The 17,116-nt window shown below is 37.4% G+C and overlaps 1 protein-coding gene across 1 annotated transcript in view; it reads left to right on the top strand.

The window, feature by feature from the left end:
- Positions 1–17,116, top strand: part of DCP1B (decapping mRNA 1B) — a 41,243-nt gene that overhangs the window by 10,304 nt on the left and 13,823 nt on the right. Inside the window, exons 4-5 of the mRNA XM_072361031.1 lie at positions 11,094–11,160; positions 13,362–13,497. Coding sequence (XP_072217132.1) covers positions 11,094–11,160; positions 13,362–13,497 — 203 coding nt within the window. The remainder of the gene's footprint in view (positions 1–11,093; positions 11,161–13,361; positions 13,498–17,116) is intronic.

Raw genomic sequence — 17,116 nt, 5'->3', positions numbered from 1 at the left:
TAACAAGAGAAGCTGTCTGTCTGCTCAACTCCACAGATGTGAAAATTACCAAAATTGCCTAAATCTTGCCGCACATACAGGAATTAGCAGTACCTTATCCCCAACTATTTACTGACATTACCAATGTTATTCCGTACATCATACAGACTGTTTTGTTTATGTAGAAAGCGAATACTTCTCCATGCAGATAGATACCAGTATGGTTTGCATGCACACGAATGTATAGTGCTCCCTTACCTCCAGGTTTGATGTAGAAGCAGTTGAGCTGAGTTTCATGCACCAGCTTCCCCTTGTACTTCGTTTCAGATTCCCCTTGCTGGTGGCTGGATAGCGGTTGGTATGCTTGCCGAACCAAGGCTTGAAACATAGTTTAAAATTCCAAGGAGCGTTGAAACCACCGAGCTTGAATATATTTTCTCAGTATAAAGGAGGTAAATTCCTTTTAGACAATTGTTTCCTAATGCAGAGTTATTTTATGTTACAGCCTTGTGCAGAAACCAAAAACCAGAGCTACTGACAACTTGGTTCTTTCATCTAGAAACTACTTTCCAGCTCTCTGACGCCTTTGCAATATCTATCGCACTGTTCTTCCTTTCCTTGCTCCTCTCTCCTAATCCTTTTTTTGTCTTGTGTACCTTATGTTCCGTTGGAGCCTACTCCTCCCCTTGTGGTTTTTCAGGAAAACTTTTTCAGGACTGAGAAGCGGAGATAATGGGCGCCATCCACCCGTCAGCTCGTCACCTCACGGAGCCATGGCGATCTCTGGTTTCTGTGTATCAGCACAGACTTCTCTGATAATATCCTCTTGTGTTTGAAAAAAATAGGTTTGTCTAGCAAGGGGTGGACTTCAGTCCTGACATAGCCAGAAAACTTCTCTTGGAATGTGAGCTTGCTCGCTCTCGCTCTTTTATGTGTGTGTGTGTGTATATATATAAAAATATTTGTAACCTTCTCTCAAAACACGAAAGATAAATATAGGAACAAGTGTATCCCACAGTGCATATACAAGCTGCCCACTTCTGTCTATTACTGATTTAATACAAGCTCTTGAGTGCCTCATCAGCTCTGTCTTCGTCAAAACAAGCCTTAAATCAGAAATAAGCAATATTCTTCAATTGCAGGAGGAGAAAAAGAAATCCTTCGCAAGTATAAGATAGCATACCCTTTAAAGGACAAGGAATGTGTTACATACAGAAAGCCGGTGTTAGTGTTCCAGTGGAATTCCACTAAGGCTGCAAATGCAGTGCTGCTTTTTTGTCTAAATTGGCATACAAACTGCGAAGTGTGTTGGGCTTAGTATTTGGTATCTGCTCTACTTTAATGGTTGTGGTTGCAGCTCCTTTGTTGATTTTGCAGAGCAGAACTTGTTACGGTAAAATTTGATAAAATCTAAACTCTCAGTGGAATAAAATATTTTTTTAATCAGTCTTTACCAAAAATGAGGCTTGTACCTGCTAGCTTCATTATTTTGGTCGTATGTACTCCTAAGCCTCTTAGAGCCTCTTGCAGTAATCCTTTTGCATAGCAGAGAGATTATTTATATGAATAAAAGCAGCCAGAGATCCTGTAGCCAGGAAGAAAAAAAAAGTGATGTAAGACACATGCTTTGGGTCAGAAGTCAACAGCAGAGGGACTATAAAGGTTCTTCCTGTGAATCATCTGGTGCTGCTCATTGTCTTAGACAGGATATAGATTTTAAGTTTGATGAACTCCACCGATTTTTTTTTCTCTCTGCCAAACAAACTGCCTTTCTGTGAAATTTCAGGTTTATTTGCTTTATGACATACAGTACTAAATCCTCTACGCAGGAATGTGTAGCATCTCTCAGTAGACAGGTTTTCATAATTAGAAAAGAAGGAACAGTGTCTTTTTATGTAAAGTATGGTACCTGCTAGCAGTGTTTTGTTTCCTTTTTAATTGGTGTCTCTCTCCCTTTGTGGTGGTTTTTAGTTTTTCCTGGCTTCTCTCTCGTTCACATTTTGTATGTCTTTATTGCACAGAAAACAAAGTTAAGGTTTAGATTGACGCTAAGAGTTAAAAGCAGGAGGAGGGGTCAGAATGGGGAAGCAAAAGATGGTTTTAAAGTTTTATTCCTAAAGGACCATGCACATGGTGTAGTACTTCCAAAGCAAAATCAAATGATGCACTTTCACTTTCTGTATGAAAATATGCCGTTGCTGTAACAAAGATCACCCAGTGCACAATTACGGTTTTAAATCTGTACTGAAACATATCTCTAAATTGTGTACTCAGCAACTCATGAATTGTAGGGTGTGCGCCAGTGCTGTTTCAGTATTTCGAAATCTCTAGCTGCAAATATAAAATTAATTTGATAATTTGCGATGCTTTCACCTGTTGGATTACATGCTTAAAACAAGGATATTGTAACGGTTTAAATTATTTTTGCCATGACGAACTTGATCTTAGAAGTATGTTCTGTTTCTCCCACTGTACAAGAACTTACACTTGTGTTGGAAGAAAGCAGAAAAGTCACTGAACTGCTATGGTAAGCAGAACAATTAACTTCAGTGGTTAAATTGCTTTTAAAAGAGGTGCATGTACATGGTAAAAGGAAGCGTAAGGTAGTTCAGAGAGGCGGCATTTGTGTCTTTATGGAAGAAGCAGTGAAGTTGCAACTTCCACAAGAAAACAGATCATAAGGTATGCTTTAAACACTTGTTTAAATTTAGATCCAAATGATAAGATGTAATGATCCTTCCATTTTGAATGATTGAAAGTGCAGCAATCATATGTGAGTGATAAATGCTACAAGGTGCAGATGTCTATCAAAGCCTGACTTGCAAGTATAGCCTACTCACAAGTGTGAGCCTACCACAACTGGAATAAACTTCATCGGAGATTTTGTGAGAGTAGTAAACGTCTTTGCTGTGCCAGTTGAATTGTATTGTATTCATATAAATCAGATGTATTTAAGAATTTCCAGCAGCAGCTCTACAGAAGAGAAGGTGTTATTTAAGTCAGTGTCACAGCTGACTATAGCAAAAAGGAATTGCCACAGAGAAACAGAGAATGTTATTAATGTGTTGAATATTACATGTGAACAGGATGTGAAAAATCGGCAAAAGCGAATATTTAAGTTATGCTGTAAATGTGAATATTTGAAATGCCAAAAAGAGTAGTGCATTGTACAGTTACTTATTTCTAAGTGGCTTTTATATTTCAGAAATAAAGAGGTAGCGTAGAAAAATTGAGGAAGTTGCTTGCCCCTAAAATGATGGGAAGTACAAATGAAAAGAAAAAAACAACTTGGTCATATTCTGGTATTTTTAGGTGTCAGTTGTTACAAGAGCAAGTGTGTACATACATACATATATATATACATGCATATATATATATATATATACATATATTCAAACAGCTTAGACTTTTGTTATTGCAAATTAACAATTTTATTTCAGGTTTGAGAATGTATTTCCAGTCCATTTGGGGTCATCGTTCAGATTATAATACACATTCAAACTTAAGGGAAAAGAAAATAATAATATGCTATTGAAAACCTTTTTAAAGTTAAAATACTCTTAATTCGTTTCTATCAAAGGGAAAAAATATATATTTATAAATGATGTCAGCATAGTTTGGAAAGTGACTTGCCCTTGAAATTGACTGTAGCTCTGGAAATAAAGATTTACTTTGACCCATGGCAGGTACATCACAGATGCACACTGGAACATATTCTTCCATTTGACTAAATCATAAAGGAATACTCAAACCCATCTGTGTCCTCTACCACCCAATTGTGTATGTTATTTACAATGGAGAAAGCTTTATTGTAACAGGACTGAGTTACCACTTTCTTTAACCTAGTGGAGAGCAGGATGGAAATATAAAGACAAGACATTGAAAAGGCAAGGGCAGAACTCCTTTGTATTCTTTAAAATACGAACAAGCATTCTTCTGGATGGAAAAGCAATGTCATAACCTTCTCCTTGATTGGACTGTGTTTTCATTGCTTTTAGCTAGTGCTAGATATGATTCTGTACAAAGTATCAAGAGGAGAGCCTAATTTCTAGTTTCCTCTCTTTCACTTGTGGTGACGTTACATTAGTGTAAGCTTTTCTGCTCAAATAAGTTACGGGTATATATTTAGTTTAGATTTGCGTAATGGCATTTTGCCTTCTGTTCTGATCATTCACATAGATGAGGGCCTGACTTCATTTCATTGTGCACTGAAGACCTTTCTAATGATTTGTAATAGGAAGTTAGCCTAGATAATAGGGTACTGCTAAGCTAGTAGAAGTCATGGTTATAGACATCGAGGAGTTAAACTTCTTTTCAACTAAGCCATCTTCTGGTAGGGTTTTCTCTTTTTTTGCAGGAAGGTTGCTTTTGTTGACTTAGAATTTTGGGGCTCCCTTTTTAGCCTTGTGAAAGTCTTCTTTGCTTAATTTTTCAAAGTCAATGTCTGTTGTATTTATGTATCAAAAACAGAATGATACTTTCACCTACCACCTGTTAACTTTAACATCTCTTCACATAGTGTATATGCTCCTTGAATGAGAGTCTGTAATCATTTCCATTACGAAAGGTGGTAGAGCTCCATTCCATTTGATGTTTCAGAAGTCTATTGTGAAAAAGTAATGCAAAGTTGTTGCATTACTTTCTGCTTGTTGCTGAAGAGCAACTTATAAGAACAATAAAGGATTTATTAAGAACAACTTGTTATTTAAGAAATTGATAGCCTGGCCCATGCAGACAGACTTCCTGCCTTAATTTCAGTATCTTGCATCATCATGATTTAAAAATTACTTGAAGTGATGTTGCAATGACAGGGGATGCAACTGGAAAAAAAAGTGCACTGGGCCAGATGGATCATAACATAGATTCTATTCCTGTGTCATGACCAGAATAACTTGTTGCATCATGAAAGCGCAGTTTTAAGGTAAATGTTGCAAATTGAGTTTGGGATCTTTTTCAAACAGTAAAGAAACCGCTGATGGACTGTTGCATCTGCTGAGCTTTATGGGAATAAATGGACCAATGGGATTTAAAGTTTTCTACAAACCTAGCATAATTTTAGCTTTGAAACTATTTAGGGGGCATTCTAGTCCATCATTCTTTTGTTTGCTGCAGAGTTGATGGGGATTTGGGGTTGTTTTTTGCTTTGTATTGTTTTGCTTTCTTTTATTTTCCTATATATTTGATTAAAAACCCTCCTGAAGTCAGGCTGTCTCAGTAGAGTAGAGCAGATGTGATTTTATAACCATCCAAATATTTTGTAGCACTGTATCTGGTGGTCTGTGAGTTGGTCAGCCAAACTGCATGATTGGTAGAAGTTTATTGGGATATTTAAAGGTCCATTTAAAAAAAAATAAAAGTGTTTAAGGTATAGGCAGATGATGTTTGGGAGCTTGTTTTTGACTTCTAGTGTTACCAGTCACTCTCCATTCTCTAACCAACTGTCCTGGTTCTGTCCCTCCCAGCTGTTTGTGTTCCCCAGCCCCCTCGCTAGCAGGGCTGTCTTATCAACAGTTATAAATATCTAATGGGCAGGAGTCAAGTGGATGAGGCCAGGCTCTTTTCAGCGATGCCCAGCGACAGAGCAGGGAGCAACAGGCACAAACTGGAACACTGGAAGTTCCATCTGAACACAAGAAAATACTTATTTTGAGGGTGACAGAGCATTGGAACAGGCTGCTCAGAGAGGTTGTGGAGTCTCCTCTGAAGATATTCAAAACCCACCTGGACATTTTCCTGTGGAACCTGTTGTAGGGAATGTGAATTAGCAGGGGTTGCACTGATTATCTCCAGAGGTCCCTTCCAACCCCTGTAATTTGGTGAAACATCCTCGGGTTTGTACAGTAAATACCATTCTTTTCCGTGTCTGTATAAAAGTCACCCAGAGTATGGAACCAGGGTCTTTATCAGCCTTTAAATGAAAGAGCAAGTACTCAGTACTTTGACAAATACATTTCTTTCACCTGATTCTTAGGAACTGAAGTTAAGCTTGCATCAAAGCACAGTTTTATGTTGATAGAAAGTTCTTATGCTGCTTCAGTTTCTTGGCATTGTTGTGCTTGAGATGCCATAAAAACGTTGATTTCTGAGAAATTCCAGAAACAACAGGACATATCTAATCTCTGTTTCCAGTGATAAGAAACAAATGCACTTGTTTCATATATACTTTATACTTCTTTCTACAGTGGGAAGAAATGAGACTTGAGAGGTGCAATCCTGTTTATATGCCACGTTGTTTTCAATATGGTATTACATGATATTTTTTCCTTAGTATTTTGTTCAAGCTAAGCAAAATGGTGCATTTAAAAGGCCTCAAAACTGAACTCTCCTAAACTAACAAATACCAAAGTTAAAGTTGTTGTTGCAATGTCCCCTTTTTACTCATGGATTTCTAAGTTCTATCATCATAATATTCTGCAGTAAAGATTTGCTTCAGTCATCAAATAGTCTGAATGATATTCATGTGGAGTGGCTATTCAGCTTTCTGTTTTTTCTTCATTACTAACACACGGGCTTCTTGCTTTGTCATCTGCTGTGGAAGTTCTGTAGCAGGGTCAGAACTACTGGTTGTTTTTCTTTTGCTGTTGTCTGTGACAAGCAATATAATAGCTGCTAACTTGTCGTGCTTTGCTTAGGTTAAAAGTGTTTTTTTCTACTTTACAATTGAGATCGTGGGGCATAGTGGTTAAAATCTCAGAGGTCCATTAAATGCAGTGTGTGACTTTAAATTATTCTGGTGCCGCTTTTCCAATATATTTATCATTCATATATTCAAAACCACTTCCTACAGACTTCAGCTGTGATTATAAGTAGCTGGTGTTTTTGCAGGTCGTGCCCTCAGATCTTACACCCAGGTCTAGGATCTCACATCAAGAACCAAATGTGAAGCATACACGCTCAGTGACAGCCACTTACAATGACATTTCACAACTTGCGTACCATTGCATAATATCTGAGGGACGGCGTCAGAGATGGTATTCAGCTTTCAGAGACAGCATGCAGCTGACTTAACTGCAGATACTTTAAATCCTCTTTCCTTTGTTGCAGTCCTGTTCCGCTTTATCCCGCAGAGCAGGATGTCGAGTTGGAATGGGCAAAGTCTCCCGTACTTGAGCCTGAGCAAAGTGCATTGATCATCATATGGCTAGACTGCAATCATAAATACTGTATCATAGATAGAGGGACTGCATTTGCCTTAGAGTAAAATGATAAAAAATTAACATGGCATGTCTTCAGTCACATTTTAAGTTAAGAACTCATTGATTGAGTAACCTACAGTTGGGGCTTTTTTGCAGTGGGTCTGGCAAAATTGATGCTGCAATGTTTGAATATGTACTAGAAGAAGAAATCTACCTTTCTATAATTCAGAAATTCTAAAGACTGATATACCTTAATTTTAATTATGCTTTCAATTGGATAATTTAACTTACTTATTCTAGTTCAGTATTAACTGTATCTTGTTGATTTGATAGTTGTGTTATATCTTTCTAGTACTACTTAATCTTGCTAATAGTGTTACAGCTTTGGTGCCTTTTTTCCCCTTTATGTAATCAGTTCATTATTAAATCTCATTTCTTTTAGTAACTCAAATGAGTTGGGAGCTGTTGAATGCAGATGACTAAATGTATGCCATCTTGTCAGTATATAAGTCTCTCATTATTGGTCTTTTGTTAGCTTCCTTTCATGTGGCTGGCCCACTCGGGGAAAAAAAGATACTTGATTTTGATTTGTCCTTTTTTTTTTCTGTTTTGTATGGTAATCTCTTTCTGGATAACTTGATAGCTGAAGCTGGGCCTACAAGTGACATAATATTTCTTCTATGCTGCAGTGGAAGAATTTGCTTTGTACCTTCGCCATTTAGTGATTCACTTTTAAGATGTGAACATTTTAGCAAAATTACCATTACCACTCTACAGATTATACTTAGGTCTGGATTTCTGTTTTATCAAACAGTCTGATAAGACAGAGGGTGGATAAGAAAATAATCTCTTTAGTTTTAATCCCAATGAAACACTGAGTGTTTTCATGCCGGTAGAAAGCCTGCAGTGAATTTTACATTGTATGTCTGTTTATCTTTTTTGTTAGTGGAGAGCATTCCAGGTTCTTAGTTTGACAGTTGCAGTTTGTAATCATCTCAGTTTCTTTTGCTAGTCGTGGATTTTCATGTATTCTCATATATAAAAGAAAAGCTTGCCATGTTTTGTTCATCATTAATGAAGGACATGATCATCAATAGGTTGCTTTTACTTATTTCATTTCCATTTCCATTTTTGTTTCCATAAGTAGCAGAATGAATTGTATGAATTTACACTGTGGTTAGCTGAGGTGATAAGCACCCCAATATGAAAATATGAGTTAGCATATTTGGGGTACCTGGTATCTCAGATCACCACCAGAGTATTTTCTCCTTGCTGGTACATTGTTATCCGATTCATGAAAGCATTTAAAGTACATTGTGCTGCATCAAATGGAGCATCTGCACGATTCTTTCTCAGTGTACTTCTGAAGTATTCATCTGGTCTGTCTGGACTGATGGAGCAAGTGTGGAAGGGAGAAAAAGAGGATTCCTCACTTCTGGAAGATCTTGCTGCTGAAGGGGAAATCTGCTGAAGGGGAAATCTGTATGCTCAGTAGATGTAGATTTTCTGTCTCAACTTTCGTCCAGCTGCGCTTGTTTGTCTGGTTTGCAAGTACATTTTGATTGAGGTGAGAAATTGTGTGTGCCTTTGTATGTATACCAGTGTGGAGGGGATGAAATTCTGCATCAAGAAGATTTGGTGGTGAAGGCAGGTATATGTGTCTGCCATATATTGGCTTAAAGCTTTGCTTAAAATGTGATTTATTGTTGCATTAGTGGCTTGCTTTGGTGGGCCAGATTAATGATAATTAGTATCCTTATGCTGTGATCTGAAATAGTTGTGCATTTGTATGAGTTGTATTTCAAACTAGTAGCTGTCATTCTACAAAAGTGGCATTCCTTACAAATAATCAGACAGCTCACGTGTGTTGGTCTCCAAACTGAGTGAGGTAAACTAGCTTGTGTCTGCTGTTGATTCCAGTCTTTAAACTTGCAATGACCAGAAGCGCTGCAGTATTTCCGTAGGACTGTCAGGTTTCAATTTTATCCAATAGTCATAAATAGCCTGTGCCATGTTTGGTCAACTGGCCAAAAAATGAAGCTGTTCAACCAGTCACGCACATTCAGTGATGTGTTCTCAGTACTGTTCTACATTGTAGATTCTCTTATAACAAAGAAGAATCTGGATTAATTAAAAGAATTTTGACTTGAACTACTACAATGTTGCACTGAATATTGTGGCTGTGCTATGGACAACACTAACACATCATAAAATATTTGAATATGTTGAGTTAGAAAGATGTGTAGTTTTGCTTTACAGGTCAGTATGTTGGAACCTTGCTGATTATTCACATGCTGTTCTACAGGTTTGCAATTTAGTACTGATGGTATATGTAAAAGGAATAATGTCTGTTTTAAAGGCATATTGATGTCGGTGTCCATGCTACAAAAAGGGAATGGTCTAGGTAATTCAGCTCGTATGTTGGACATTTGTAGGTGGATCTTCGAACCACTGAGGCACATTGTTGCCTATGATTTTTATGGTGAATACCAGAAACGATAATCAAACTTTTGAAAATTTAGCCATGAAAAGGGCTATATACATTACAAGAGGTTCTTCTTGCCTGTCTACAGGATAGCTTTTTAGATGCTTTTCACCGCTTTTTTTCTGTGTTAAATAGTTGAACTATTTTTAGCTGTATAAAAGACAACACGTGGCTGAAAATTAGAGGGGAAATGGTGATAAGTACTACACTTCTGTCTTGCAAACAGCTGCACATACGGTTTCTTTTCAAATATTAACAAAGCTAACTTATACTTTATATGTCATGGGTTTGTTCTTTGGAACTGAAGCAACAATTGCTTTTGTATTCCTCTGATACAAGGAAATATTACATGATCAGTGTTGGTGTTGTAATTCTTTTTAAACGGGTATTCTAGCCACTTCCTCTCCTTGCAAATAGAATCTAGCCTCTACTGTGTTGGAAGGCTTGTTAGGAATTGCTTTATCGTAGTCTGATTAAAGGAAACTTTTTCTACAGTACACTAGGAGGGGAAGAAGGAGAAAAACAGGGTGGCTACATATTTGCTACCATATCATACAAGGAGAATGTGTACATTTCACGAGGTTGCAGAGGGACTGCAGGGTACTGGGGGGAAGGTCCGTGTTTAACCTATAAGTGCTTCTTCCTCTCCCTTCTCACAGCAAATTTGTGCCTGAGGTTAAAACTGAAAAATATGAATGGATCATTCACAAGTATATGACGGGACTATGTTACATGGTTATTCCCAGAGTAACTGGAACTTTATGGGTGGAAAAAGCTCCTTGTTTTGAAAGTTTCACTAGCTACAGCTATTACCATGATGGTGGTTAAGTAGAGGGTACATGGGAGAATTTTGAACTGTTAGTACACATAAATCTTGTTGCTGGGCAAAGCTGTGGAAGCCAGAATCAGAAGTCTGAATTTAGATACAGGTTTTCTAATCCTGATGTTGGATACAGCTAATAACTTACAGGGGTTTAACTAGTTGATAAAATTACAGGAGATCCACGAGGACGTAGAGATGTGTTCATACTACCATAACAACTTTGATGGTATATGCGATAAGCCTCATGGTTGTTGAAGGCTGAGCACGTCTTGTATATATTTGTTTGCAACACTGCCTGCTGTACACTAACCCCTGGGATCTAATCATTATGATATGACAACTGGAAAATTCACAGAGGACAAGTTATTAAGCAGGAAAAAAAATACAAAATGACAAGCTTCTGTTTCAGTGTTTTGAGGAAAAGAATCAAGAGGTACCTTTGCCTGTAGCCAAGGTTCAAGAGCTCGCAATGTACATTCTTAGGTATACCTTTAGATCTGTTTTGATTTTGCTGCAGAATTTGAGGTGTCGCTTCTTTAGAAGGGGAAATGAAGGATATAAGAACTAAAACTTACAGGTCACTTTAAAATATCTAGCAGGCAGAACTGCTATCAGATAGAAATGCTGTTTGAGAAGATGCTCATAGTTTGTGTTTGATGTGCATTTACAGTGTCCATATATGGGATTTGGTTTTATGATAAGGAAGAATGCCAAAGAATTGCAGAGCTCATGAAAAAGTAAGTGACGGGTAAATAAGAATTTGTGCTTTTTTTTATACATATACTTCTGTACATACATGCACATTATGTTACTAGAATGGTTGTACCTTTCTACTTGCAACCTGCTCATATAGAACCTGTTGCAAGTAAAATTGTCTCACACCTGCATTTTATATATTCAGAAATGATTGCAGTGCTTTTCCCATAATTTGCTATGCAGGTTTCTAGCTACATCAAAGTGTAACAGTTCATCTGATCTGTTTCTTGATGATTAAGAGATCTGTTTTATTCAGTTGTGTTCTTTGGGAGGGGTTAATGTGTTTCTCAGTATGGGAAGATTTTCTTCTTTTATCAATGTAAGTATGGACTATCATAAAGGAATACTGCAATAATACAGTTTATTCATTTTATCCTTTTTCTGCATCGTGGTTGAAATTTTGTTTCCTTCTTTCTTACCAGAATGTAAAGAATCCACTTTGCTTTAGTATAAAGAAAGGCTTTAATTAGCTTTGAATTCATAACTTCCATGTTCATATTAAGAATATTTTACATATGTTATGCAACCTTAATTCTACAATGAAATGGGAGATCAAGATTTCCTCCAACACCACATTAATCTTGCAACATAATGGATGGCTTTTTAACTGACAATGTAGTGGCTATTTTTTTCACTGTCACTGCTTTTTCCATTTGTCCAGCATTGGCAGGTCTCATTCGTCTGTTTTTCCCTCTGCTTGATCTAATGACTGCCTTGTTTGCGATGATTCGTTTCTTAAGACTACATTCTACAGGTTTTCCTGCTTGCTTGGAAGAGGAAGGAGCTGAAATCTTACAGATTTTATCAATGTACATAATCTGCATTTATTTTTTTTTTAAGAGGTATAATGTGAAGTTTATGTAGGAAAAGGGCACTGTAGGAATGGACACTTTAGATTAGTAATTGTCTGTGGCACAGGGAGGTGAACTTAACATTGTGTCACAGTTCATGTAAGGGATAGGAAGAGGAATGATTTAGAGCTCAGACCTTGTCATCCCAGGAAAGCCATGGGAGGCTGATATAGTCAAGCCAACATCATTAGGTACAACAGGGGGCAATGTGAAAGCATAGGCAGAGCTGAGAATCTCTCCTTTTCATGTCATCTGTACCAATCTTAACAGCTTGCTTAGCAAACGTGTTTCTGTAGCCAGAAGCATGCTGAAGAAGAAGTGATATCAATTCTGACTGCCAAATATCAAGTGCCTTTTTTCGTGTCCTACAGTACAAGTCCAAACAAGGCTCATCCTTGTACATCTCATTACATAGCAAAGTGCTTTGACTCTTCTGCCACTGTGTTCCAGATTGGACTTGTTTAAAATACTGGATAGGGAGTTAGTCATGTTTCCCCTACATCTCTTTGTAAAGAATTCACTGCTGCTTTTCATTTTGCAGTGACAAAACATTGTTAAACACTGACTGTAACAGTGGTGGGGTTTTGTCTGGGGTTTTTTGTAGCTTTTGCTCTGTGTTCTGCAGCTCTGAACTGACTCGGTTATGACCCAAGGAATAATTGATGGGGATGAATTTCCAGAAATAAGCAGTGAACCCTAGGAAACCCATTTTTTTTGACAGCTAATTTTAGTTAACTAGCTCAAGTTTCAGTTGGTGGTGATTAGGTACTCTCAGACTGGTAATTTACCACAATAAAAACTAGTTTGCAAAGAATTCATGGTATTGTAAACCATGTGTAGTCATTTATAATAGCGGTGTTGCACATGGATTAAAAAAAAAAAAGAAATACCCTATCATTCAGCCAATTGGCTGTGTGTTTTAATTCTCAGCATTCTACAATAATAATAAAGCAGCTGGGGCAGGAAATTGGTCATTTGCTGGTAGTTAATGACTGATTTGTGTGTGTTTGCCATCCTCTGCCACCAGCAGAACTGAATAACATTATACATTCCCTGCTCCTTCTGGGTATGGAAATTGTGACTGAGTTACGGAAATTTTAGGGTATGACCCAGTCTGTTCAAGATTGGAGAAAATGTTTCTTGCACCTGGTCAAATTATGCTTTATTATAAATATTTAAATAGAGATTTTTCACTGTATTGTTATGTAGTTTGGGAGGTGAGGGAATCAAAACACATTTATTTTTAAATTCTTGTAAAGTAGTTGTAGTCAAACTTGTTATGTTTTACCTGTTTTTGTCTTGTGTATTCTTCTCTCACCTCCTGCTTTCAGCCTAACTCAGCAAGAGCAATTCAAAGCACAGCAGGGCACGGGAACAGGAGTGTCCCCTATGATCACAAATTCCGCTAATAACAAAGAAGTGGATATCTTACGGATGCTTACCAAGGCCAAAGATGAGTACACCAAGGTGAGATTTGCTATCTCTAAAATCTCAGCTTTTGTTTTTGGTGATACTGTGTTGCTTATCAGCTCAGACTTTACATTTTAAAACTTTGTTTTTTTGTAAAGTAATTTTACTCAAAGTTAAGCTGATATTTGGACAGAATGCTCTGTCATTTTGTGAAAGTATTTATGTTGTGTCAGAATTTTCTAAAGATTGGAAGGAATTGAATTCTGTCAGTAACTCCTCAAAGAGAACATGAATGAGATTTGATTATTTGTTGAATGCTAGGGTATAAGGGCAAGTGTAAATTGGCTTTCATTTTGACCTTTAGAGAGCCTGTGCTTTCAGTACGTGAAATTTGTGTCCCCTTTTAGGGTGAAGTATTCAAAAGTGCTAGTAGTTTCTGTGCACAAATGGTCTACCTTAGGGAAAACCTTTAACTTTGAACTTAGTGCCTTTAGTTGTAGTTATTGTCTATCTTAGACACTACTGGAAGCAAATGAAAAGGTTGAAATGTAGTGTGATACTGCATTGGTCTCCAAGGCTTCTAAACCACGGAGTAACTAATGGACTAATAATGTTCTCTGTTATTGGATAATCAAAAATGTTTTACTTCAGGGAATAAAGATCTAATAATTTTAACAATTCATATATGTGCTGCAAATTGTTTCAGAGCCTGCAGGTTCCTACAGCTGTTTCCTGTATTTCATATGTGTTACCATGCAGCAATAAAGGTCATTACGTAAGTGCTTTGAGTCTAGAAGTACATATGTTTTAAACATAAGCATAGGGGGGAAAAAAAGTACACTTTGTGAAATGTGACTTCTTATCCTCAAATAGCAACTGTTTGAGTTATGGTAACATACATGCCTTTTTTTTCTGTTGGTATAGTTTATTTTGAAGCTGGGATCTGTTTTGTCTGTAATAAGGATTTAATGTATTAATAGTCAACAAACGCTTCCAGTTCCTCATATCTTTTCTTATTATTGTTAAACTGAATTGGTGTCTAGTCTTGAAATAGAAGGAATTTGATTACTTCAGTGTTTCATAATATAATTTCATTAGATGCCTTAAAAATTGAAAACTAGAAAAATATTGGGCGGTCATTGGATACTATGAGAAGGATGTAGTACATGTTTTAAAAGTTACCTTCCACTTCTACGTGAACACACAGCACATCAAGGAAAGGAAATTGTAGATCTGTGTTTAATAGTTTCTTGATTTCTTTCTTTCTTTCTGCAGCCAGGATCTTTGCCAAATTTTCATCATACCTCATCTTTAATCTTTCTGCTTATAGGGAAATAACATGAGAACTTTTCCTTCTGGGCCATGAGCACTATTATCTGACTGCTAATGAACTGTGCTTGTGCTCTTTCTTGCTTGATTGGTAATACAAAATTAGGAAGGGCATGAAAAACAAAGTCAGTGACAGCTATTGTTGTATTTTATGCCAATATGTTCCATAGCAGTTGTGCTTTTTGGCTTTTTACGACATTAACTTCTTTGTCAACATATGTCTTAGAGTTTACAGTACTAACACGCTGAAATGAGTTATGAATTATGTTGTTCTTCCTTCTGAATTCCATGTGGTTTCAGAAAATAAGGTGCCTTTTAAATTGTTGTGAACCTTAAGAAAGGAATATCATTTTTTCCAAGCATCTCAGGAATTCCACCTAATTTATAAGTCCTCAGTTATTATTTTTAAATTCTGGTGAGGAGAAGTGTTTCTAGGAGGCTTCATCATGATAGCTAGAAAGATAAGCAGTTGAAGAGCTGCTGGGGTACAGAAAAAGTACACCAAAATGTGTTGTTCCATTGTGCCTTGCCTTGTGCTACAATAGATGGAGTGGTTTTAGCTCTGTGCTACACAGTTCCTCTCTAGCATTCACCCATTTAATTCACTGTCCTTTGATCTGTTAGAGGTCAGATGAGGTGCACAAGCTTTGTCTGGTTGATGTGACCAGAGTAACTGAGTCTTCCTTCTTCATTACCAAGGACACACACGAGGACACTTGCTAAGAACATCTCGTCTGGTAGTGAGCGGTGGCTTCTTGGCTTTTATGTCTGTTGATTGCTTCTTCGCTGTCTTTTAGCAAAATACTTCAGTGGTAATGCCAGGCTTGAACAGAAACATAGTTTGTAAGTTTTCAGTTGTCCTAGTAGCTTTTGATTTGTTAGTGGTATGAAAGACTTGATAGTAGCTTATCACCTCCCCAGAGGGCTCATCTTTCCTAAGGCCACCGTGCTGTACTCAGGTTGGATGATGCAAGCTGTATGCTGGAATCTTGAATGGTCTGAGTTGGGTGTGAATGTCTTGCTTAAGCAGGGATCCGTCTGAATATCCTTGCTGCTACTGCTCTCTTTGAGACTGTTCTCGTCTTCCAGCTTTTCTCTTCTGCAGAGCACCCTGCATATTTTCGTGTCTGTTCACTAATGTTGTCTTGTGGTTACTTTACATCAGTGAGACTGAAATCCCACATTTCCAGAGATTCTCTACATTTAAGTTCACACAGCTTCAGAGTTCTCTGTGTTGCTTTCGACATAGCTGACCATCTACAAAGCTTTAGCAAATCCCATCAAGTCTTGGCTGACAGTCTTCTCCTGATATCAGGCCTTCTTGCATCTTGTTTTTGTATTTGAGAAGTCTTTGCAGCTCATTTCTCAGTCAGGTTTCAGCTACAGACCATGAGATGACAATATGACATGATGTTTGCTTCTGGACAGCTGCATTACTTATGGTACCATGTGTGACTGTTGTTTGATTCCTTTTGGCAATGTCCTGTTCAGTTTGAGCTTCATATTGCACAGGTAGGCTATGAAATCTTTTAGCAGAGAACAGTTGTTTGGTGTAGTCAGAGACATTTAAGGCAAACTTGCCTAAGACATCCTCAGTGAATGCCTCTCTTCTTTTTGATCAATGTTTTCCCTTTTTTGTTGTTGTTTTTTTGGCTTTTTTTGGCTTTTTTTGTTTTTTGTCTTTTGTTTTAATCCTGCTTCATCTTCAGCTTGATCTTAGAACTTTTAAATTTCATACACATCTCTTGTAGGAGCATAGCTTTGAATAAGACACGTGATTAAAGGACTGACCTCTGAAGCAAGATGTGGTAATCATGAAGTATTGTGGCACATCAGTACTCTGCTGGTTCTAACAGTAAAGAGCATGTTGACATTTCTATGAAAGCTGCTTTTTGCTGTTTGATGATGATGGGAGATTGTATCTTTTTTACCTGTTTACCCAAGAGTGGCTTAAATGTCAGGCTGGTGTTCCTGATTTACTCATCAGCTATGCCATGCTGCCAATGTGCCAGAGTGACCTTATATTCTGAGCTACAGTAGTAGAAATCAGCACAGGGCTTTTCTTCTTCAGTATATACTCCTGTATTGGATACCAGCCTACTAGCCGTGTTATCAAATCATGCATATATTCCAAGTCAAGGTAAACATCATCCACAGTAGCCCTTTGTGTATACTGTTGTAGTTTGCATTTTCATTTTGTATTTCATTTGAATTGCATGCAAGAAAATGCTCTTACACTGGTTACTTTTAAACTCTTCTGGCTCTATGTTGGCTGTGGCAGTGGTATCTAAGGTACTCAAGATTTCTGAAGAATTCAGCTTATTAAAATACCCTGGAGAAATAAAGG

The sequence above is a fragment of the Excalfactoria chinensis genome, chromosome 1 (assembly GCF_039878825.1).
Source record: "Excalfactoria chinensis isolate bCotChi1 chromosome 1, bCotChi1.hap2, whole genome shotgun sequence".
NCBI lineage: Eukaryota > Metazoa > Chordata > Aves > Galliformes > Phasianidae > Excalfactoria > Excalfactoria chinensis.
The sequence above is the reverse complement of the archived record's forward strand: the minus strand, read 5'-3'. Positions and strand labels throughout refer to the sequence as shown.